The 22,853-nt window shown below is 54.1% G+C and overlaps 8 protein-coding genes across 8 annotated transcripts; 3 read left to right on the top strand and 5 right to left on the bottom strand.

Annotated features, from left to right (window-relative positions):
• Positions 1–1,421: 1,421 nt before the first annotated feature.
• On the bottom strand, positions 1,422–3,835 carry J4E93_004536 (uncharacterized protein; the record flags this gene model as incomplete). Its single annotated transcript, XM_049342464.1, has 6 exons — positions 1,422–1,767; positions 1,819–2,291; positions 2,339–2,892; positions 2,939–3,220; positions 3,270–3,602; positions 3,652–3,835. The coding sequence occupies 6 exons, from the start codon at positions 3,833–3,835 to the stop codon at positions 1,422–1,424; spliced, it is 2,172 nt and encodes a 723-aa protein (XP_049200616.1).
• A 3,589-nt stretch (positions 3,836–7,424) lies between these two features.
• J4E93_004535 (uncharacterized protein) lies at positions 7,425–8,079 on the top strand (the record flags this gene model as incomplete). The annotated part of the gene is made up of 2 exons (XM_049342463.1): positions 7,425–7,653; positions 7,712–8,079. The coding sequence occupies 2 exons, from the start codon at positions 7,425–7,427 to the stop codon at positions 8,077–8,079; spliced, it is 597 nt and encodes a 198-aa protein (XP_049200615.1).
• A 772-nt stretch (positions 8,080–8,851) lies between these two features.
• Positions 8,852–9,289, bottom strand: J4E93_004534 (uncharacterized protein; the record flags this gene model as incomplete). The annotated part of the gene is made up of 1 exon (XM_049342462.1): positions 8,852–9,289. One exon carries the CDS (start codon positions 9,287–9,289, stop codon positions 8,852–8,854), a length of 438 nt encoding a protein of 145 aa, XP_049200614.1.
• Positions 9,290–12,478: 3,189 nt separating this feature from the next.
• On the bottom strand, positions 12,479–12,933 carry LSM2 (U6 snRNA-associated Sm-like protein LSm2; the record flags this gene model as incomplete). Its single annotated transcript, XM_049342461.1, has 3 exons — positions 12,479–12,613; positions 12,718–12,865; positions 12,920–12,933. 3 exons carry the CDS (start codon positions 12,931–12,933, stop codon positions 12,479–12,481), a joined length of 297 nt encoding a protein of 98 aa, XP_049200613.1.
• A 393-nt stretch (positions 12,934–13,326) lies between these two features.
• J4E93_004532 (uncharacterized protein) lies at positions 13,327–16,014 on the bottom strand (the record flags this gene model as incomplete). The annotated part of the gene is made up of 1 exon (XM_049342460.1): positions 13,327–16,014. One exon carries the CDS (start codon positions 16,012–16,014, stop codon positions 13,327–13,329), a length of 2,688 nt encoding a protein of 895 aa, XP_049200612.1.
• Positions 16,015–17,191: 1,177 nt separating this feature from the next.
• On the top strand, positions 17,192–18,414 carry J4E93_004531 (uncharacterized protein; the record flags this gene model as incomplete). Its single annotated transcript, XM_049342459.1, has 3 exons — positions 17,192–17,296; positions 17,347–17,733; positions 18,148–18,414. 3 exons carry the CDS (start codon positions 17,192–17,194, stop codon positions 18,412–18,414), a joined length of 759 nt encoding a protein of 252 aa, XP_049200611.1.
• Positions 18,415–18,836: 422 nt separating this feature from the next.
• On the bottom strand, positions 18,837–19,553 carry J4E93_004530 (uncharacterized protein; the record flags this gene model as incomplete). The annotated part of the gene is made up of 2 exons (XM_049342458.1): positions 18,837–19,416; positions 19,477–19,553. 2 exons carry the CDS (start codon positions 19,551–19,553, stop codon positions 18,837–18,839), a joined length of 657 nt encoding a protein of 218 aa, XP_049200610.1.
• Positions 19,554–20,240: 687 nt separating this feature from the next.
• On the top strand, positions 20,241–22,691 carry J4E93_004529 (uncharacterized protein; the record flags this gene model as incomplete). The annotated part of the gene is made up of 1 exon (XM_049342457.1): positions 20,241–22,691. The coding sequence occupies one exon, from the start codon at positions 20,241–20,243 to the stop codon at positions 22,689–22,691; it is 2,451 nt and encodes an 816-aa protein (XP_049200609.1).
• Positions 22,692–22,853: the final 162 nt, after the last annotated feature.

The raw sequence follows: 22,853 nt of genomic DNA, 5'->3' as shown, positions 1-22,853 counted from the left end.
GCCCGCTGCGTTGTGACATGATGCAGTAGCGTACGTTTTTTCCACGCTTATCCCCCTTCCCTCGCTCCCATGTCAGATCCCATTGATCTCTAGCGTCTTCTCCACAATCATGAAAAGCGTTCCATTCGAGCCAGGCTGGCAGGGCGGCTTACTGCAGGGGGCCGTGCGTTGCAAGGTTGCCTTTTATTTTTTTCACATGCCGAAAACTTCAGGGGACGAAAACGCTCGAGCGGTTTTTACCTCGGGATCTTTCCAGGCTGGCGGGTGGGTAGGCGTGTGCCTCGATATTGACCCTTGGAGCCGCGAAACCCGGATTGAAAAGACCGTTGGATTTATTGTCTATACTATTGACGAACCAGGTTGGAAGGGACCCTGTTGCATCTGTGTACTAAAGTTGCACGCATGGTGCGGTCCGGTTACCCAAACTGTTACGAGATCACCGTCGTCAACGTCGCATCGCATTGACTTGGTCGACGATCAGGAACAACGGCTAACTGCTTTTTACAAACGGTACGAGCAGCGGGTAGAAGGATGGAAGGTCGAGACGGACGGTAGGCCATCCCCACGTGCGACATGGCGATTGGTGCTTTTGCTGTACCGGCCCGTTTGAACGTTCTGGCTTCATCGAATTAGTAAAGCCTGGTGGCTGGGATGCTTTTGAGTGGTGATCTCGAGAAAGATGCATATGACGCGTGTATGTTAATGTACGATCACTTTCTGTTTTAGTACAATCTATCGTGTCGGACGGCACCGGTGGGACTGAAGCAGGGTGAATAGATTGAGTGGGGATAACTGGCGCGCTTATGATGTAACTTCAAGATGCCAATGTTGAAACTCAAGACTGTTCTTGGAACAACTGGGCCTTCGAAAGTTTGATAGAGCGGCTGGGTGCGTTGGCTCTGTTGTTGAGGTTATCATTCGTAGGCTGGCACACGAGAAGTGGGTACCGTGCTCCGTATCATCATGAATGAGGAAGGTCAATAATTTACATTGCGATAATGAGGGTACAGTGTCTTTGTTCAGAGTATTATTACAGTGATGGTATTTGCGCTAGATGATATCGCTAGCGGCGCGTAATCGTCATTGCGGTCGTGCTTGCAGGTATCGCAAGATCAGCGTATTGTACAGGCGCGCTTGTTGCAGCGCTTTTTGGGGGACTCCCGTCTCACGGTGGTGGTACAGCTGAACTGTCTTCTCAATCGACCTTCTTTTCCAAGCGGGCGCAACTTCATCCATCAAAGAGTGACTTGGACAGCAATGTGAACGACGCCGAAGCGTGTCATGCCGTCATCTCGCCGTGACCGAGGTCAGACAATGTGATGGTCATGCGCTTGCCACTCTCCACACTTCTCCGCTCACTGTGGTTCCTGCGAAGTGCATTGCACAAGCGGTGTAATCTTGATCAGGGTTGACGTCATGCCTCAACGCGCGCGTTTGTACATTGACTGGTCCCCCATGGAAGCGTTGTCGTCCCACCTGCGCTTGAGCCCATCCGGTAAAGAGCTGGCAACTGCCTCCTGCCACATCGTAGGGGTAACGTATACGGGAGCAGCGTTCCCATATGTCGAAGCCGGTGGCATTTGGCCTGGGACTGCATGGACGTTGCTGGACTGGGGCGATGTGTTCGACATTTGGTAGCCTGGTTGCATAGCCTCCTGTGCTGGCCGCATATCGTAATTGGTTCCTGGAGGATGGGGTCTTAGCGGCGGAGACGCCTGAGAGGACGCGCTAGTAGGAGGGGGCGTACCAAAGGCTACATTCCATTGACTGTATCGTGTTAGTTTGTTGTTTCAGTGAGAACATCATGATTGAACCTACTCAAAGATGCGTTGTGGGTTCCATTGGGCGTTCTCCGGCATTTGCATACCAGAAGGTGGCTGAGCTGCACGGTGACCAGACGCCATCATGACCAAAGACTGAGCTACGGGAGAGTCAGCCTTGGATCCGCGGTCGGATGCCGAAATTGGTGGAGTAATGGGGAGTGCATGGTAGTTGACCTGACCTGGTTGTTCCAAGGGCGAGGGATGGCTCGGGTGACGAGGTCGGTACGATCCCTGGTGACCCATAGGGCTTGTTTGTGGAGCTACTTGTGGGCTTCCGAATGGGAATGTCGGTTTCAGCTCAAAAGCTTTTGAACAGTCGGCCGAAAACGCTTGACGCAGGCTGTTGACTTGCTGTTGCATCTCAGGCATTGGGAACGAGGGAGACATGGTTTCCAGGACACGCATGTGGCGCACGAAGAAGTTCCTGGCATCATGGTTGATATCTGGGTCCGGGCATGTCACAGCAACCTACGACTGTTAGTTGGATGCTTTACTATACAACGAGTATGACATACCAGGTGCAGCATGGTGCAGGTCAATACGGCGTAGATGTGGAAACTTATGCCTCGCATCATGCAAAGCAATCCAGGCATGCCGTAGGTCTTGAGAATCGCCTCTTGAAGCTTGCATAGGTTTTTGGCGGCCGAGTAGCATGTGAGCATATGCTGCTTCCAGATTCCATCATATGACTCTGATACGGCATGTAGTTGCGGGCGGAAGTGCATAATGATGGCCAAGCAGTGATAGGCGTGCATGTTCGCCAGCTGATGGGATGGGATCCAAGGAGCAGAGCCATCCTGAGGGTAAACGATCTGCATATCCTCAGGAAGCTCTCGTAACCAGAGGGAAAAGTCGGTGTTGTGGCCAACGAAAGCCGGATCCAGTGCCCAGTCCGGGTTCTTCTTCCTGAGTTTTCCGTACACGAGGGCCGAGTGGTGAACGTTCTTGACAATACGGGCGTATTGTACGAATTGACGCGCAATCTGGAGCTCGGAAGGATCCTGTCCTGCGATGTGTCTGGGCATCTCCAAGTCTACGGTATCAGTGGTAACACCAAAGTCATAGCGTCCTATAGAAGTCAGCATCTCCAAGTACCGTCTTCAGAACCAACATACCCTGAGGACCGCCAATCATAACCTCGAAGACCATGCACATCTGCCATACCCGCGTTTTGGCAACACAGTCATGCACTGTCGACCCGCACGATTTGCCCATCTGGTGGGTATCGTAGTGTTCGTGTAATTCAAGGTCCTTCGCCATGGCAACAAGACTGACAGTCGCCATCCAAGAACGCCAGAAATATCCTCGCTTTGGTGAAGCTTCACGAGCTTTCAGCAAAAGAATCATTGCCTGCATCGTACTCAGGCGGGACACGTCTTTAAAGCTCTCCTCGTGCTCTGTATCTTGTCAGTAAACGTGTTTTGGTCGATACAGCGCGCTACTGACTCGTGGCAAGGGCCAGCCATTTGTTGCCCTCCTCTGAGTCACCCAGCATCAACGAAGAACAAGCAAAGATGGACTCTAGCATGAGTGGAGAGATGGAGTCCGGAGCGCTGTGCCATTGCTGGTAGAAGTAGGCCTTGTTGATGACTGGGCAATATGGGTGAACGTTGGCGAAGAAGTAGTCAAAGTAATGCATTGCCCGGTCGTCATCAGGCATCATCTCCGGCGGTATGCGGACCGTATGATCGAGGCTTACAGAGGCTGGTAGTACGACCTCGTACTCCTCTTGTGCTGGTGTTTCGGCTAGTGCCTTCTTCATGTTAGTAATGTATGGGGCTAGACTGATTAGCTTGATGTTTTTGCAGCAAGATGCCATGAAGCTTACCGATGGCTGTATGGTCGATCTTGAGTTCACCCAGGGCCTCGGATAGACTAGATACAGAGTCACTTCGCCAATGGGGTTCCGATTCCGGTGGAGTCAGGATCGCAGGCGGGCCAGCGGATTGTTGTGAGTAGCCATGCTGAGGCGCGTAGCTCATAGTTTGCTGGATGACCTGGGGCTGAGACATGGGTTGATAATGACACGACTCCTGGGACTGTTGATCCACGTAGGGCGACGGTTGGTACATGCCTTGGGTAGTCGGCATGGAAGGCGGCATTTGGTGAGACATGGCCTGCGACATGGACGGATGGCGCTGGTAGTCATGTTGAGAAGATGGGTCCGGGGCATACTCGAGCGGTTTGGGCTCCAGGTCAAACGTTTGCGAACCGTTGTAGTCCTTGTCATAGCTGACTGTAGGCGGCACACAGTTAAGCTTCAGACGAATGCAAGCAGCACAGGGCCATGCATTCGTTGTTGCCGCGTCGCACTTGATCTTGCGTCTACGGCATCCTTCGCATGCTCTCATTACTGTTCTGCATTAGCATCTGCATGTTAAGTCAAAATGTGCCTTCACACCTTTCAGTCGTTTGTGTCTATTGTGTTCGTCTACGAATACATAATCTGGAGATGTTGTTAGTTGCCTTGATCCCAAGACGCTGAGCGGCGTGTGGACTCACTGCGCTGGTTTTCGCGCGGTGCCAGCGTGGGCGGCGCAAAGGTGAAGCTCTGCATTTGCGCCGTTTGTGGCAGCAGTGGCCGTCCAGTGGTCTCCGGGGGCATAACGTTAATAGCTACCACGAGCCGGTCCGGAGTGACAGCGCAAGGCTTTGCGCAATGGTTGCAAGCAGCGGGGTTGTCGGCTATCCACTAAGTCGATGAGGTTGTGTGCGGTGGTCGGTGTGCAGCCAATGGTAGCGGCGCGCGATGACGGTCCAGAATGTCCTGAGGGTCGGCGGACGGAAGAAATCGCGGAATGGCCAAAACTATACACAAAGAAAGCGAAATCGACAATAGATGCACTGTAGAATGCTATAGCGCAAGGGAAATCTCCGCGACGCCGCGGCGTCGTTAGGTTATACGGCAGATCAGGGCAGAAGGCGCATAGGGATGGTAGGTGGAGACGATGTCTGGCATACCGGGGTTTCGAAGACGCACTGGCAGCGGGCTCGCAGCGTGGCTCACGCGCACAATAGTGGCGTCGCAGTGTATGGATCTCCTGAAAGGCAAGAGTATTGTGGTCCTAGGCGGTTGGCCGTGTATGAAGGGGTCGATAGGCGGGCGAGGGGTAGACGATATGCGACTTAAGCGTGCAGGATCCAGGAGCCGCACTGCTGCACAAGTAGCGCCTTTGGTATGGGCGCCCAAGCTGCACGCGCGTGAGCGCAAGCGTCCGCTACCAAGATGCTGCGGGCACAGGGAACTGCCGTGCTGTGGGGGTGTGAGGCAATGGGCAGCAGGGATTGTGGTGCCCGTTGGAGACGGCCTGAATCGTAACACGTAGAACGACGGGTAGTGTGGACCTCGAAGCACTGCCATGGGCCGGGAACGATTGCTATAAAATCAGCGGGGGCAAAGTCTGACAGCTGAGAAGACGGTGGTACATGGCGGCATTCTCACTCAGCAGACTTCGAGGCAAAGTAAAAACCTTCAGCGGACCGAGTACGCAAGCTGTTGCGAGGCTCTGGTGGCGGGTGCATTTGCTGGATTGCCCAGAAAAAGAAGATCAGACGTGACCAGTAGACTGCAGCAGCCCGGACCTGGCCGTGATAGGGCTGGACAATGTCGAAAACCTTGCGCGTGCATTTAGTCGGTTCATAGTCGTACCTAGTTTCTCATCTCGCACAGCCTTAGGTGCCTGAATGTTTGAGACATGGTCTGGCAGTGTCACCGCAATGACAGGTGGGCCTTCTAGAAAGTGATCTCCGGCTGCTAGCCTCGATGACGAATATTATGCTTTAGCCGACATATAATACAGCAGGTGTACGACTATAGCTGGCTAGATAGGGGTACACAGATGGCTCTGGTAGGACGCTGCACGACCTGCCAGGAGCTAAAGCGAAACAAGTCTTGTCCACATAGTCGCGGAAGAGACTTGGCTTGAGGCAGCATGAGGATAGGCGTCCACTACTCGACGCGCTTTGGCCTCGTTGATGTGCCGCTCTGATCGGTGGCATCTCCATGGCCGCAGACTCGACGTTCACTCGAGACTTTGCATGGGTTGGGCAGACGGGATCCCGTCGCATGCCGCAAAGGCTACGGCAGAACCGGTGTGTGTCGTTGAGCACGACACATCGGCGAATTGATTCGTGCGGAAGCTTGGTAGGGCCATGTGCAGGCAAGGTTCTAACGGCAGACGCATCACCATCAGCGTAGCCCGCATGAAACAATATTACTCCAGATGCTACCCTCAGTTGGGCTAACAAGATTCTCGAATGTGTATGTAGCATGCACAGACAGACGGCATAGCATTTGCATGAGCCGAATACGAGATATTGCGGCCGCGAAGCGAAACGTAGCTGAGCAGACTTGTCGAGGGCTTCGATCCGGCGCATGGATCGTATTTTCGTCCGCCACTGGCGATTGCATGACATGAAGAACGACCGAAGATTGCATGGAGAGCTAAAGTTAGGGTCGAAAATCCCTTTCTTTAAGGGCTATTGTAATCTGTCAACCATGTTGCCGGGTCGCGTTCTCTCTCGCGCGGCAGGCGACAAGGCAGCTGAAAGATTAGTTTCCCCATCACGCAGGTGGCATGATGGTGATGGCGATGGCAGTCAAGGCGCAGTCAGGTTACGAGTGCTAGCTTCGATCACGCAGAGACACGACGGGCGTTGCCAAGGGGTGCTTTGTATGGAGCAAGACGGGATGGTGCCATGACTGACAGGTGCTGGCGCCAGGCTACCGTCGACCTTTGGAAGGTCGATAGAAGCAGTGGTTTCCGTGGCGCGTGGTAAGATAACACGATACTGACCTCATCAGTCATCTTGCGCTGATCACTGCCGTTGATCTCCCTGCAGCTCAGGAACACGGCAAGCAAAGCAGGGACAATCCAGCAGCGCGGTTGGTCGTACGCCGGATGAGGCAGCACTTCCGTTATGAAGGCACAAGTGCGGGAGGAGCCGACACAGGTCGTTGGGACGACGCTGCTATTGGGAGTGATTTGTTAGAAACATGTCGTCAACACGATCACCATGGCGGCGCGAGGTTGGGGAGGTGAGCAGCTGGTTGATCAGCCGGAAGCGTCGGCTGCCGATGGGGTTGAAGCCCAAGGGCAATCCGCCAGCCGCGCTGTTTCTCACCTTCTGGATGCGCACTGGGGATTTGCCGAGGCTGGCCGAGCAGAACGGCAGCAGGCAGGAGTCGACGAACTGTATACCCCGGCGGCGTGATGGAATGACACAAAGCTGCAGACACTAGTCAAACACACGGGTGCCCTGGTGCTGTGGTGTGAACGGTGCACCCCACACAAGTGTCCCCTGTATGTCGCGGATAATCTGCGGGAAATTGATGGCTTACAGAGCGATTGCTAAGACGGCGGGCATGGCCGGGGGCAGGCGGTGGTGGTGGAGGTGGTGGTGAGGGTGAAGGTGCAGGCGGGTGACATATTCCGAGTGTCTGGCTGGCTAGCACATGCTAGATGACGAACACCGAGGAGGGGCTGCTGGTGGCCCGGGCGCGCCTTCCTCGCAGATTTGCTGGAGAGGCAGGAGCCCACGACGGCTCCTTCCCTCCGCCACCATCACACCACGACGCCGCGACCCCTGCCAACCGCCGCCATGGAGCTCGACAAGGACAACGCCAACCCGACCATCCTGAATCCCTCGGATCTGCCCTCCCGCCGCAGCGACTCGACGGCAAAGAGGCGCGATGACGGCGGGACCGGCCTCTTCGACAACCTGATACCGCGCTACAACTACCTCAGCGACCCCTTCGACGACAGCGTCTCAGCAGGCGACTCAGACAGCGACGACGCACGTGAGGACATTGACGAGCAGGAAATCTACGGTAGGCGCGCTTGCTGGTCCTGCTGGCATTAACGTTTGGCTGACCCCGCGCATGACAGACCTCATTTCCACCATCTGCGACCCTGAACACCCGCTGTCCCTCGGCTCGCTGTCTGTCGTCAACCTGCCAGACATCCACATTCTGCCCCCCTCGTCACCGCTCTCGAGCATCAGCACCGTCGTCGTCGAGATCACCCCGACCATTACCCACTGCTCGCTGGCCACCGTCATCGGCCTGGGCGTGCGCGTCCGTCTCGAACAGGCACTACCTCCGCGCTTTCGCGTCGATGTCCGCATCAAGAAGGGCACCCACAGCACCGATGAGCAGGTCAACAAGCAGCTGGGCGACAAGGAGCGCGTCGCCGCTGCCCTCGAGAACGGCACCCTGATGGGCGTGCTGAAGAAGATGCTCTCTACATGCGAGTAAATTCACCGCCATAACGTGTCTGGACGAAAGCCATGTCGCGATATCGGCTCTTCTACATCGGCGTCACCAAGACATCATCTCCGCCACACCCGCACACCGTACACCGTAAACCGTATTCCTACGAACATGGCATCATCGCTCCGATGGACACCGGGATGAGTAGTCGCCCAAGGAGGAAAGCCTCGGCTGTTCACAATATTGATGTTGTCCGGCAATATGCAAACCGCACATGCATGCGGCGTGTACCCCATCCCTGCGTCGATCATTAGCGTCGTGTTGGATATAGCATGTTCCTGCAGGCTAATGTCGTACACAAAGTCAATTCCGACCTCACCACAGGTGCATAGCTGGTGGAGGGTGAGTTGTCGCTGTCCATGTAGGCGGAAACAAGTTTCGATGGCCAAGCTGGCCCGAAGGGGTACGCTGGATGGTGTCTTCACAGTAACATCCCGGTGATTTAGCCGCGAGCGCATTCTGCAGCCTTGGAGATTATGAGGCGAGTAGGATTATGAGCAGACATAGATGTATAGACGTCTTATGAACAGTCTGAGATGGACTAAGCTCATGCTGGTACAGATCTTTCACGTGTTCAAGTCACACATCAAGATCACACATCAAGATGCAGATAGTAATTGACGCAGCGTACACAAGCCAAAACCATATTTGGATTGGCAACATAGAACTTTGCTCTACGAATAACGTGACGTCTCTACACCCTGGCCAACCTCGAATCACTCTTCCTCGCTGCCCATCCTCCTTCCTAATCCTGTTATCATCCAAACGTTTTCCTGAACTCCTCCTGTAGTGCCTTGATCTTCTCTATCCTGGCCAAAATCTTAGCCTCGTCATCCAAGTCGTCGGATTCGTTCTCCAGCTCCTCAGTCGCGTGTTCGAATGCCATCAGATGCGCTTTGGAACGCCTGTTCTTAGCCCTCAGCTCTTCAGTCTGTCTTTTCATCTCCTCAGTCTGCGCTCTGAGACGTGTGTTCTCAGCCCTCAGCTCTTCAGACTGTCTTTCCAACTCGCAGAGCAGAGCTTCTTCCCATATTGGTTGAAGGACGAGGAGGGCTGGGCTCGCGAGAAGTATGACAATATGGGGGACTTTTGCGAGGCCGGCGTAGTTCAGCGCGGATATTGCGATAGAGGCTGCGAGAGGAAGGAAGTAGACAAGGAAGAGCTTTGAGATGGAGATTGGGATGTAGAGTTCCATGATGGTAGCTAGTGGGAAATCGGCGCGGCTGTTTGAGTAGAGATGTGATGGTGTGAGTCTTGTCCTCATCTAGGTACGAGAAAGTAAACGACGACTTTGTTAGCGAGCAGGCGCAGTGTGTATGCACTTGCCGCCGCACTCACCTCAGCTGAGCAATACCCGAATTACAGGCAATCGCTGTATGCTCCATAGTACGGCTTTGGTGTAACCACAGCCGACAATTTCACAGTGTAGTCCTCCTATACAACCCCTAGAAAAAAGCTTTCTTACACGCGACTCCTTTGCAAACCCCCGAAAAAAACTCAACATGCTCGTACCAGCTCTAACTGAGATTCTCTACTGGTTCATCCGTACTATAATATCGGTGAGCTTCTGGTTCATCGTATGGCAAATGCACCAGGGTCACAAACGTCTCCACCCCCTTTTTTACGGTAGCCCTGGAGGCCTCGAGGCAAACGGTAACCGCGCGTCTACTCCATCCAGCGACGTCATAATTCATGTATGGCGCTTAGCAGAGAGCTGGAAGGTTTCGAAAAGAATGGGTGCGAAGTAATAGATGGAACAGATGCAATGGATGCGAACAGACAATTTGAAAGTACCTAGGTAACCTGCCTAATTGCAAAAGTTTGAAGCAAACTGTGAGACAATATAGCAATGTGTGAAAAGTAAATGAGCGTTTCTCATTCCCCATATACCAAAGTGGTCGATACTAAGAAGTGAATGAACCAGAAGCCAAACACTTCCGCCGTTAACTCCGCCCAATCCAATTTCTACCAACCCACAAGACTAACGCAGTGACCTTCGAGCTTATTGGCCTTCCCACAAGCCAACTCTCGATTAAGGTGCCTTGTTGCTGCGCACCAACACCTCACTTCTCTCTCCACGATGTCGCAACCCCAGCCATCCGCATGGCTCGTACTCCCATGCATACTCCTCTCTCTCCTCATCACCCGCTTCCTCACCGCACTCTGCACATCACACAACGAACGCGGCCTGAGCATAGTCGCCAAAGCAGCGCTTATCTTCGTCGCGACACTCGTCCTCACTACAACTGCAGCGACCTCACTGTTTCGGTCTCTAGCAGAGGACACACAACCACCGAAGTCACATAACAGGAACGTTCTCCGCAAGAAACTCAACGTTTCGCCCGTACGCGAAGAGCGCATTCAGGCATGGCGCGTGAACACTGCGCCGACTCTTCATTGGAGCTCTTCCTCGTCTGATGAGGACGTGAAGGCAGTGAGACAGAAGCTTGTTAAAGAGAAGAAGGAGAGGCGGGATGAGAAATCGTTGAGGAAGCGGGTGTGGATGAAGTTCAAACCAAGAAGGAACGAAATGCTTGGGGTGAGGAAGGTGACGGTTGAGGAGGTTGTACGGGAGGATCCTTGGGCCTAGGTATTGGAGGGGTCTGGAATGGGTTGATTGGTTTTTGAGATGTGATTACGAAGTGAGCATCGTGGATTTGATCTGAATAACGCATGTTGCCGCCTACTTGCCCCTACTTCCTTTGTTTTGTAGCGTTGTAATCACTACTTGGCAGATACATCAAGTACAAACAAGAGCAAGCAGAAACTTTTCAAGACGACTGAAGCATACATCTACGCACGACTTTGGTCCTTGTCAGCCAAATCAACGACGTAGCGCTGTAGAGACACTATCAGCTCAACGCTTGCGTTCCAACCCTGCATGTCATCTCCAAAGCTACCCAACACCCTCCAATTACCCACACCTTTTTTTGATGTTCGCTTCCCGCACTCAATACCTCGTCACAACCCTCGACATCGCCCTGACCTGCGCCTCCGCCTGCAGAATCTCCAATATCTCCCTCTCAAGCCCAGCATTCACCGCAGTACCCTCAGAAGGATACACGTCTCCAAATGCCGAATTTGCTGTTGTCGTAACACCACTTCTGTCGTATAGTGGTACGCCTCGCTCCCACATGGATATTCCTACCATTCTGCCGTCCGCGTTGTTGCTCTCTTCGTCGGTGTGCGCGCGCTTGCGAAAGGGCCTGGGCAGGCTGATTGGATTGCGGCGGAAATATAGAATGGCGGCGATGATGTAGATGAGGATGCCGCTGATGCCGACAAAACATACGACGCCGATGTCTGCTGTGGAGAGGGCATGGGCGGACGAGGCTTCATGTGCGGAGCGAGGAAGCGGATAAGGCGCTGGGGTGGCTGAGGGAGTTGAAGTTGAGTAGGATATGGGCGCCATGGTTGTTGAGGGTCTCTTTTGCGAGTATACTCGTTGCGTGGTGTGTCGTCTCGAAGGGACTGATTTGAAACTTTTGAAAGCGTGTGCGTGGACGTCGTCAACCGGCGGAAGAGCTGTTGCAGCGTTGGTGTTGTTTGGGGGTAGACAGGGTCATAGAGACGCGTAGTTTGCCGGCGGAGAGGACTGTGGGTGAGCGCAATTTCTACGCGACTTGTTTCGTTTGCTACGGAAAAAGGTGAAAGGGAGGGGACACACGTGCGGCCGCGTCTCTTGGGGTCTGATGATTGCAATCTCCCCCATTTGAGGAGTACCCTTGAATATGGGATGGTGATGTATCGCAGGAGTCGTGAGTGGCTCGTTGTCGCCCTGCGTTATCGCAGTACCAGTGGATGGAGTGGATGGCAACCAAAATATCGAATCGCCACACATCGCAGTGATTCGTCTCGTGGAGATAGGGACTGTACCAGACAAAACGCACAGGGGAAGCGATGTAGACGACATATCACAAAGCCCATTGATGGCACCGCAAGTTTGATGCTATAGTTATGGGTAGGCAAAACGAAGGAGGAACGCACGTATGTGGAAGAGCAAGTTAACTTCGAGACCATGTCAAATATGGGCTTGGAGGGGCAATGCTCATGTTCCATGAGCTCAGAAGGAACCGAAACACAGCGGTAGATGGAACGAACAGAGAGTAGAGATGGGTAGCGAGAACAAAGATGGGCCAGTTATCACCTCGCACTCCTCAAGGGTATATTCACATCATCAGCTCCACAAGCGCTCTTCCTGCTTGCACAGCCTTTGCACTCGCTCCAGGTCCAGATTTCCAGCTTTTGCGCTTGGCCACGCTCTTATATGTCGTGGGTTGTCATGTCACATTGCGTCCGCCCACGCGCGTCTTGCCCTCCTCATGTTGCCGCACGAACGGTCGCTTCATCACGCGTTATCCTAGCACCTGATATCCCTCCTCTCTCATTTCGCCTTGTTCTTCGCCGCCTCGGCCTCTCTCCTTGTCGCGTCTTCGAGTAGTGCGGTGTCAACGGCGCCGGAGGGAAGGTGTACGTATCGGACGACGGAACCGCGAATGAACATGTCTTTTGTCGAGCACTATTGTAAATTTAGTGACTGTTTCTTCCAATAGTTTATGTCACCATGTCTCTGGCACGCTGTCTGCTCCGTACGCACGAGAGAGGCGCGATGCACAAACGTACCAAATGCGGCCACCTCAGCTCATCTACCGCCTCTGCATTGTCCAGCTTAATGTTCAGGTATTGGTCCACGCTCTTGAGTGTTCCGCGGATCTGGACTTCGTTCTTGAGTTCGACGGTGATTTCGTGCTCGACGAGCGTTTTGAAGAAGCTATTGCGCTGTCAGTCGCTGTTGCGTCATTGTCGACAGGAACCGGGGGCTAACCTGAAGAAGAGCATTGTGTGTATGTGAGAAAAAGGATTAGGGTAGAGACGTTGGAGATACAGCTAAGCGCAAGTTGGGTGGAGTGGTCGCGACTTGTGGTGCATATGGCACAGTGACGAGGTTATGCGCTGCGCATGGACCGCGTGGGGTTCGCGCCGCTGCGAGCGAGGCTGATCTGCCGCCTCACCATCCATCTCACTTCAGCATCACCTTCAGATCAATATGCAGAGACATTCATATGTGACAGTCTGACACGAAATGCTTGGTGATAGACACTGTCTTCAATTCATCTACAAAAGAAATTTCGCTATTGTGGTATCAACCTAGTCCAATCCAATCCAGCCTATCCAACACCGTCTACCCAAAGCCATCGTAACCGTATCAAATCATGTTCAATCCCGTTACCATTACTTCCTCGCCCAGCCGGACAAAGTCCTCCATCCAGCGTGGCCCTGTGCGCCCTCCTCCAGCACGTTGACAACTCCCTCCAACAGCTTCTCCTCATCCTTGCCCATCTCCATTTGCAATCGGAGCAGCCACCTCTCCCATGCCCAGCTTCCAACTACACCTGTCAACATCGCCGCATCCACGGTGGTGCCAAAGACCAGGGCGTCCTCAAGCTCGATCTCGCCGTCTTCTGTGATGCGACGCTCTTGGTGCTTTGGCTCGGCGCCAACAGCAAGTGTGTCCTTCCAGTTCGCTGCCGTCTTTCCCATGGGAAGGAGCATCCACGCCCTTTGAACGTCCTTGAAGCCCGCTTTGGAGACGCGCGGGAGGAATGTCTTGGTAGGCTGCGCATCGTAGCCGCGGGTCTTGAGGTTGAAGCCGAACTCGACACCCATGGCCTGGGCGTTGCGGCCAGCATGGACAACATCGGCATCCATGACGCTGAAGTCAAGAATACCACCGGGCTTGAGGCAGCGGTAGCACTCCTTCAAGCACAGGTCGTACTCGTCTGATGACTTGCCGACAGGCTTGCTTGTCTTGAGGAGCTCGTAAAGTGTACGTGCCGAAACAACGTCAAAGTGACCAGAAGGGAAGGGAAGAGTCCAGAGATTGGGAACGGTAAGGTGCTTATGGTTGTCGGGGCCCTTGACGTTGGATGACATGTTGTTACCCGCAGTGTAGACAGTAGTCACTGTAGCGTATGGGTAGTCGTAGGCAACATCCCACGCCCAATCGTTGGTAGCGACACCACCAACGTCGAGGATGCGTGGAGCACTAGCGCGTGTGATGCATCGCACGGCAGGTTTGCTAAGAAGCTTGCCACCGTTGAGTTGCTTCTGAGCTTGCAACACCCAGTGGATGGGCAACATCTGGTCGAGCGCTTGACGCTCTGTCTGTGCGCGCGCGATTCTCTCCTTCAGTACAGTTGGATCGTTGACGAAGAACTCGGACACAGGTCGCGGTGGCGCTGGGCGCTCTGGCTGGCAGAGCTCGAACTTTCCCAGGAGCTGATCGCGATGCGCGAGAGGATTGCAGCGGCGCTGTACGTGCATAGCCTCAGCGCGAGTCTGGCGGTGGATGAACGTATCCTTCTTTTGGCACCGAGAGTGAAGGTACTCAAGGCCTTGGACGTAGGTGGTAATGGGCTCATCCGCCGACTCCTTGACTGGGGACTTGGCTGGCTCATCCGCGAACTTGACTGACTTCTTGACCACAGTCTTCTCGATCGAGTTGCCGCGGCTGTGGGTGCCGCTAGAGAGGCTGGGAGAGGTCATGTCACTCATATCGCGAAGAGCGGTTTGTAGTTCATCTTGTTCCTCCAACCACCGGCCGGTCATCTCGAGGTTGGCAGTAGACACCTTTTGAAGTCCGGCGTTGTAGTTCTCGTCGTACTGAAAGATGGTCTTGCTAGGGTTAATCTCCTTGATCTCCACATTCTCATCGGTTGGGCTGCTGAGGAGGACTGGGCGCGATGTCGCCAGAGGCTCATCGTGTCCATCGAGAGTGGATCCGGCAAGAGTCGAGTTTCGTACCGGGAGAGCTGGCACAGCTGGTACAGCTGGCATGGGGTGTGGGGAAGTGTTCCTTCGGTTCTCTTTCTCCCATGGAAGGTTGTAAAACCTCTCAGCAGTTGAAGTGTTTGGGATTGACTCATCGCGCTTGGGAATACTCCAGGTGTGACGAGCAGTCGATTGAAGCGATGAGAAGAACCCACCGGGAGAAGGGACAGAAAGCGCGGAAATCGGCGTGCTACCAGAGGAACCGTTTCCGAAGACTGTTGCGGGAATGCTCAAGCCGAGACTTGGCCGGGAGACTTCTTGCATCTCGCCTCTAACCTCAACCGCCTGAATCTCTTGCTGTTCGGGTTCCTCGTACTGCTCAGCAGATGGCGAGTTTCCGAGGTGCTGAAGAGTCTCCATCGCTTGCAGGTCCAGTTGCACAGGTCCCCACGAGTCAACGCTGGACATGGATCCGCGTCTGCGTTGCGAGACCGGGGTGGCAGGGCAACTGAGCTTGTCCATCTCTTCTGATGTCAGGCTGCCGTCCAGAGAAGGGGCTGCTGAGTGCTCAGGCACATGCAGGTTGTGGGAGTCGATCATCTCAAGGAAGCGACGCGATGGGGTCAGTAGCAACGATGGAGTAACGGGCATCGCCGAGTTTGCACTCTTCAACTTCTCAATGGTTGGCCATGCGGAAGGCGAAGGGATGACGATGGATGGGTAGCGTCTCTGCCTAGGTTGGGTCGCAAGCTTCTTGACTGATGCGGATGCATGAAGAGGTACCTCAGTCTCATCGTCGGTGATGTCGTAGAGGGAGTCGAAGTCGCTGTCAGCACGACTCGCCCGATTTGCTGGGGGATATGTAGCCGAGTGAACAGGAAAGCGTGGCGACGGCTGCGGGGTCATATCGAATAAGCGTGCCTTGGGGGTAGGGAAGTCGTCGTCAATGCTGGCTGGTGACGCGGGACTGGGTAGGTATATCGACGAGGTCGAATATCTTGCTCCGAAGTAGTAGGTGGGAATTGAGGACTCGTCGTCGGTGGTATTAAGTGCCTGTCTCTGATCCAGCGGAGACATGGCTTGATGAGAGTTGGCCATGGGGCCGAAGGTTGCAGGATGGTATACTGCCGGCTCCAACATCTCAGGCATGTTGTATATTGCAGTGACGTGAGCACCGCCTTGTGCTAATATTACTAAAGATACCTATGAAAATCCGAGCAGGCGGGAATGCGGCGAGGGTGGTAGGGGTCCAAATACAGAAGTACAGGGGACCGAATAGAGGTGATATTAAGATGAGCTATAGCCCAAAACTGCGCTGGTCAACAGCTTACTGGTAAAAATGGAATTGCTTCGATCAACGAAGACTTCGCGGAAGAAGGGGCTCGGAAGAGGACTAGAAGTGAATGGCAAAAGAGAGTAGATGCGGCGCGAGCGCGATGATCAGAGGATATATCGCGCGTAGACGCCTACTCGTCGACTGACTGTGGGCTAGTGTTACTGTGGCATTCGTCCGAGCTACACTGCCAGTTGGCCGTCCACTCGCATAGAGGGCCGAGTCTGGGTGGAGAGGCAGTAGCGGCTCAAGGTCGGCCACGACATGGCAAAGAGGGTGAAGACGGCATGATTGGCCAGAGTAAGTTGATGGTGAGCAAGGTCAATACCATGCGCTAGAAACTTTGGGCTAGAGGAGCGTTGCGCTGCACGGCGTGGTTGGGTGTTTGGTTGTAAGCGCCGGGCTGTGCTATTTGCAGCGCTCGCGTTCTGCACGCTTGTCCAATGACGAGACGCAGCGGCGTTGGACAGCATACTCGCCCAATAGTGCCTCGTCGAAATCGATTCTTGCTGCGGGGCTGGATATTGTCTCACGGCCTCGAGTTGGACGCGAGGCGGTGGTTGTGGCTGTCTCCCAGGCTGTCATGTAGTCATCCCGTGCCATGTGAGAGGGAAAGACCAGGTGCCGAGACCCGTCGCAGCCATCTCGGCAGTACAAACACGCGAGCAGCCACGCGGTTGCCGATCACCAAGATATAACAATAGAGAAGGTTTCAGTCGATTTGATGCATTGACGGCCCCGTTCAGCAAACATAGTTGATTCGAAACGTGAGGTGGTGAGGTGCGCGGTCTGCATGAACAAGAACAGAGGTGAGGCGTGCCAAGGCCTGCAGCGGGGCATGGATGGAGGGGCAGGCGTGACGCTGATGCCGTCAACACCAAAAAGCTATCGTGAGCTCCGTCACACTAGCAATTTCCACAATCTCCCCATACCTCCCATTGGCGCTTCTCCAGATCACCTATACACACCGAAACCGCACTAGAACCGCCCGCCATGTCACCGCCTGCCATCATCGCGCCGTCGATTCTGTCGGCAGACTTCGGAGCGCTGGGCAAGGCCTGTTCAGACACAATCTCCCAGGGCGCCGACTGGCTCCATGTACGCGATGCTGAGTTTCGGGCTGGAGGGCACGCGACTGACACGTGCAGGTCGACATTATGGACGGCCACTTTGTGCCCAACATGACCTTTGGCGCGCCCGTTGTCACCAAGATCCGCTCACACGTCGACCGACCGACCACCGCACACGGCAAGGGAACATTCGACTGTCACATGATGATCGCCGAGCCCAAGCGATGGGTGCGCGACTTCAAGAAGGCTGGCTGCGATCTGTACTGCTTCCACTACGAAGCCGCCGTCTCGTCGACCGCGGCAGACTCGCCTAGTGGGAAGTCGGACCAGAAGACATCTCCAAAAGAGCTGGTCAAGTTCATACATAGCGAGGGTATGCAGGCTGGTATCGCAATCAAGCCGAGCACACCAGTCGACGTCCTGTGGGAGATACTGGAGAACCCAAACAAGGACGAGGTTCCGGATGTGAGTTCATTACCCCTGCCCTGCCATGCTTTCCATCATCACAATCGATATCACGAAAGGGCCGCACGCGCTATATGGTGGTTAGAGAGGCCTCGGAAGTGGTCGAGCAAAGCGAGGCTGGGTAGGGCTGACCCTGTTGGGGCGTGGGCGGCACGCGCTGGCGCTTAGGCATACCAGCCTGCGTAAGCCCACTGTCAATCAGTCTTGACCTGTGCGTTCTTTCGAGAAGCCTGCCGCATGCTGCCCAACCGACTGTCCACCTATTGGCCACCTGTCAATTCAGTAATCCCCAATGTTGACATCGGTACCTACCCGCCCACGCCGCTGGCTGCTCCCGCAGGATCAATAACCTCAACTCGAGGCCCGCGTTAGGCCACGTCACGTTCGGTAGAGATTCCATGCTAACATCCACAGATGATATTGATCATGACTGTAGAGCCCGGCTTCGGTGGCCAGTCATTCATGGCGTCCGAGCTTCCCAAAGTCACCGCGCTTCGACAAAAGTACCCAGAGCTACAGATCGAGGTCGACGGAGGTCTAAGCGAAAAGACCATCGACCAAGCTGCTGATGCTGGCGCGAATGTCATCGTTGCTGGCAGTGCTGTTTTCGGCGCTTCAGACCCTGGAGACGTTATCAAGAAGCTCAGGGAAGCGGTCGATAGCAGGAGAGGAAAACTATAGAAAGGATAACGATACAGACCGACGAATTATGACAATGACTGTAGATGAGCGTATGTACAAATAGAAATGCGAAGAAGCTTACCATGTGAATGCTGACATGCGTCGATGCAATGTTACACAACCTGCCGGCTAAATTCTACGCCCCTGGCCACCTGTTGGCCTTCATATCCACAAAGATAGCAGATTCGGTAGATGTTATCGACAGGGCTGGCATTGTTTCGGCATGATATCACAAACAGGGCCGTGGATGCTACATCACTTTTGAAACCTAGCTTATCACTTGCAACAGGAGATTGTGGAGGCTACATTTCTCTCGTAACGCAGCAACTGCCTCGCAAAAGGTCATCCTGGCTACTACATATCCCTTGGCTCAAGTCGAGTGCCATACAAAAATATACCCTGGTATCTACGTCGACACCAAATCACTCTTCACATTCATCGGCTGGGTCGTTGTCCTCTTCTGGCTCATACTCAGATCCGGACCAGTCTGCGTCCGTCTCTACATCAGATGCTTCAATCTGGTTGTAGGTGCGAGTACGTCCAGGTAGCTTCGGGACGGTTGTCCTGCGCTCATCTTGCCTGCGCTCGGCATGCTCCAGTCTGAACTCCCGCTGGCGATTGAGGCGCTCCCTCCTTGTCGTGGCAATGGTCTCGGCGTGGAGTACACTGGGTGCTAGACCATATGTCCGTCCTTCTGAGTCCGTAAGCATTTTGAGATCTGAGGAGGCGAGATTGGCCATACCTGGCTCGCTATCATGAAGAAGCCCAGCAAGTGTCTCCTGATACCTCTCTTCATCGAACTCCCACTCTTCTCCCTCGGCTTCGTCGTCGGCTTCGTCAAATACCGACTCGTCGCTGACGTATACAGGTGTATTTTCCTGGTGGAAAAGCTCTTGACGGCACAGCGGACAGCGGTTGCTGTTTGGCATTTCGGCCTCGACTTGTTCGACGATGCAGTGGTCTCCAAAGATGTGGCCACATAGAAGTTGAACAGGGACATGCCTGATAAAGGGCATCCAAGTCAGTGTGTGGTTCCAGCAAGGATCATCCAATGCTACTTACTCGGTACTGTAGTCGTCCAAACAGATACCACATCTGAGCGGTTCTAGACCCTTAACGAACTGGTCTTTAGTCAGCATATTCGCCATTAGATTGCGCTGAAATAGATGTAGAGGATGGCAAAGAGGTAGGCGGCGAGGTAGAGTCTAGGGAAAAGGTCTTGTGCATTCAATAGAAGAAATAGTATTGTAGTACTCGCGGAGCCGGCATGAGGTCGCATCACTTTCATCACTCGAATATCCGCTCTTGAATTCACTTCACTGTTTCACCGTTCATCCTCTCTGCGGTGAGTAGATTGCCGATGGCACTCGACATACACTTTGCTGCTGGATGTCCGGTTTTAGCATAGCTGTGTATCCGGAGGCCACCATTTCCTGCTTCTCGCAATGTTTCCCTTATTGATAGACTTTTGATCGGCCTTGAATTGTAGACTAGGTGTGAATGTATGGCTTCGTAATGTTTTCACTTGATTCATATATGATCGCAGCTGGGACGATGATGACGTCGGCGGGTATGTATATAGTGAATTGTGCAGCAAAGGCCACGAAGACTTGAATTCTTCGAAACTGTAACGCGATTCCCGTTGTAGAATAGGAATTTGTTGCGTCTTGCGAGGCGACAGGGAGTATTAGACATGAGTGACGGTAGTAAAGCTTCCCACATGTGGGCCATGGCTAGCGCGTACCCATGCGCCGGATCCCCGAACATTTTCTTGAGCTTCTCCACAACAACACCTCGCGCCCACCAAATCGACTCACGCGGGTCGCATGAGCTCTGATATGGCCAAACGAAAGCGCGGCGCTCGCGACGAGCCACCTCCTGCCGATGTTGGACTCGGTGCGACATTGGCGCACATGCGCGGCGAAGCGCAACCCGACGATGCGGCAACCACCACGGCTAACGGAGACGAAGAGGGCTGGACAGTAGTCAGCGGCTCGAAAAGGAGACGGAAGGAACGCGGATCGCACTCTGAGAACAACGGGCGCCGCGCCTCGAACTCGCCCTCGCCAGCTCGCAGTCCTGGCCATTCGCGCGACACAGATGGGCAGGGCAAGCGCAAGGCACGATCGCCACCGCCGCACCAAGATGCGACTCTCGACAACCCATTCGCAGGCAAAGACGCCCAGCTAGGGAATCGACTTTCGTCCACCGATAATCCGTTCGTCACATACAAAGCTGGCTCTGAGCAGTCAAGCGAGAACTTGACCAGGGAGGAGCGCAGGAAAGAGCGCAAGCTGCAGAGGAGCTACCCAGCCATTGAGCATTCACATCATGCCCGCCTGAACTCGCACGTGAAGATCACAGATCTCCAGTCCCTGGTGCTGTACTTGCTTGCCGACGGTAATGCGCCGCAGTGGGTTTCTGTACGCAGTCGTGCAAATATCCAACAGGTCGTCATGCTTATGGTTCCGGGATTGGACCTGGGTATGTTCAACGGCGATGTTGCTTTAGACGCTGCACCTCAGTCCGAACCTTCCGCTGGAGCAGAGACAACGGACGCGCAGACTGATACTGGGCTGACGGCTGCAAAGGCTGTAAAGGATGCACAGGCAGCAAAACCCAAGCGGCTGAACATTTCGCGTGATGACTTCTATCCGGCTAGTCTCAAGGCCGATAAACTGCCTACATCGCTGAAACCTCTCGCTGATATCTTTGAGCATGTCTGGCCCATCAAGGCTATAGGCGAACATCGCAACAACCAATACATGAGGGTGCATTCGCCCATTCATACCATGCTAACCTCACAAATACCCAAGACGCAAGAAGAGAAGCAGATGAAGAAGACAGGGAACCACAAAGGCCCCTTGCCGCAGAACTCGAAGAATTGGGAAAACAAGCGCACGCGCATTACCGAATACATCGCCAGTCTAATGGAACAGCAAGAGAACGAATACGTGCTACATCCGGCAATGTTCACCACTTCGGAATCCAAGGAGGCCAATCACGAGAGAAGGAAGCTTGCTCATCAGACTGCCGATGATGGTTGGGTCGACACCAATGTCGCTACCTTGGAAGATGCAGAAGTACCCGAGATGGAGATCGAACAAGGCAGTCTGACTGCTGGAAGACACATTATATCCGTCGACTGTGAGATGTGCAAAGCTGAGAACGACCAGCTTGTACTCACTCGCATCAGTCTATTGAACTGGGACGGCACTACGGCTCTCGACAAGCTTGTCAAGCCAGATGTCGCCATCAAGGACTACCTGACCCAATGGTCCGGTATTACAGCGGCCATGCTCCAGGATGTCACAACCACTCTAGCGGACATACAGAAGGAGCTATTGGAACTCATCACACCGCGTACAATTCTTGTGGGACACTCGCTAAATTCTGATCTCAACGCACTCAAGCTGACCCACCCCTTCATCATCGACACGGGTATCCTCTACCCGCACCCCCGTGGGCCACCATACAAGCAGTCGCTGAAGTGGCTTGCGCAGAAGTACCTCAAGCGCGAAGTGCAAAAGGGCTCAGCAGGTCACGACAGTGTGGAGGATGCTCGAACGTGTCTCGATCTGGTCAAACAAAAGTGTGAAAAGGGCCCGCGCTGGGGATCGGGCGACACAAACGCGGAGTCTATTTTCAAGAGAATGGATCGTTCTGTACGACCGAAATCAAACGACGCGCATCGTGCCGGAGCTGTCATCGACTGGGGCGACCCGAACAGAGGTCATGGTGGCCAAGCCCAAGTTTCCATAGGCTGCAAGACCGATGAGGAAGTAGTGGAAGCTATTGAGCGTACAGTAAAAGGTCAAGCTGAAGGCAAGGATGGCACTACCGACAAGATCGACTTTGTCTGGGGACGTTTGCGCGAGTTGGAGCTTGCAAGAGGCTGGTGGGACGACGCCAAGACGGCCGATGTCGAGCTCATTCGACAGAATGCTTTGCAACGACTGGGTCTTCTGAAGGATGGCGAGGATACAGATGTTGAGGTTCACGGACCTGAGCTCGGCGATGCCGTCTCCAAGACCATTGAACGCATCGGGCAGATATACGACGCTTTGCCACGCTGCACGGCCTTTATTGTGTACAGTGGGACAGGCGACCCTCGAGAAATCCGTCGCTTGCAAGCAATGCAACAGCAGTATCGCCGTGAATACGCTACCAAGAATTGGGACAACCTCAGCGTCAAATGGACGGATACGGAGGTGCAGGCTCTTTCGAAGGCCTGTCAAGAGGCTCGCAACGGCGTTGGCTTTATCGTTGTCAAGTAAAGTACGAGTATTCGTACCTCGCGCGTACTACGCGCAACGCAACGTGTCGTAGTACATAGTGTCCAAGCGCATATCGCTTGACAGACACTCTCGGTCGTGGCGTATAAACGGATAATCGGGATGCATAGGCTGAGAGGCTGAATGCTTTCTAGAACATGCGTT

The sequence above is a fragment of the Alternaria ventricosa genome, assembly GCF_023758065.1.
Source record: "Alternaria ventricosa strain BMP 2768 chromosome Unknown scaffold_6, whole genome shotgun sequence".
Lineage (NCBI taxonomy): Eukaryota > Fungi > Ascomycota > Dothideomycetes > Pleosporales > Pleosporaceae > Alternaria > Alternaria ventricosa.
Note: the sequence above shows the minus strand (reverse complement) of the source record. Positions and strands in the feature narration are given on the sequence as shown.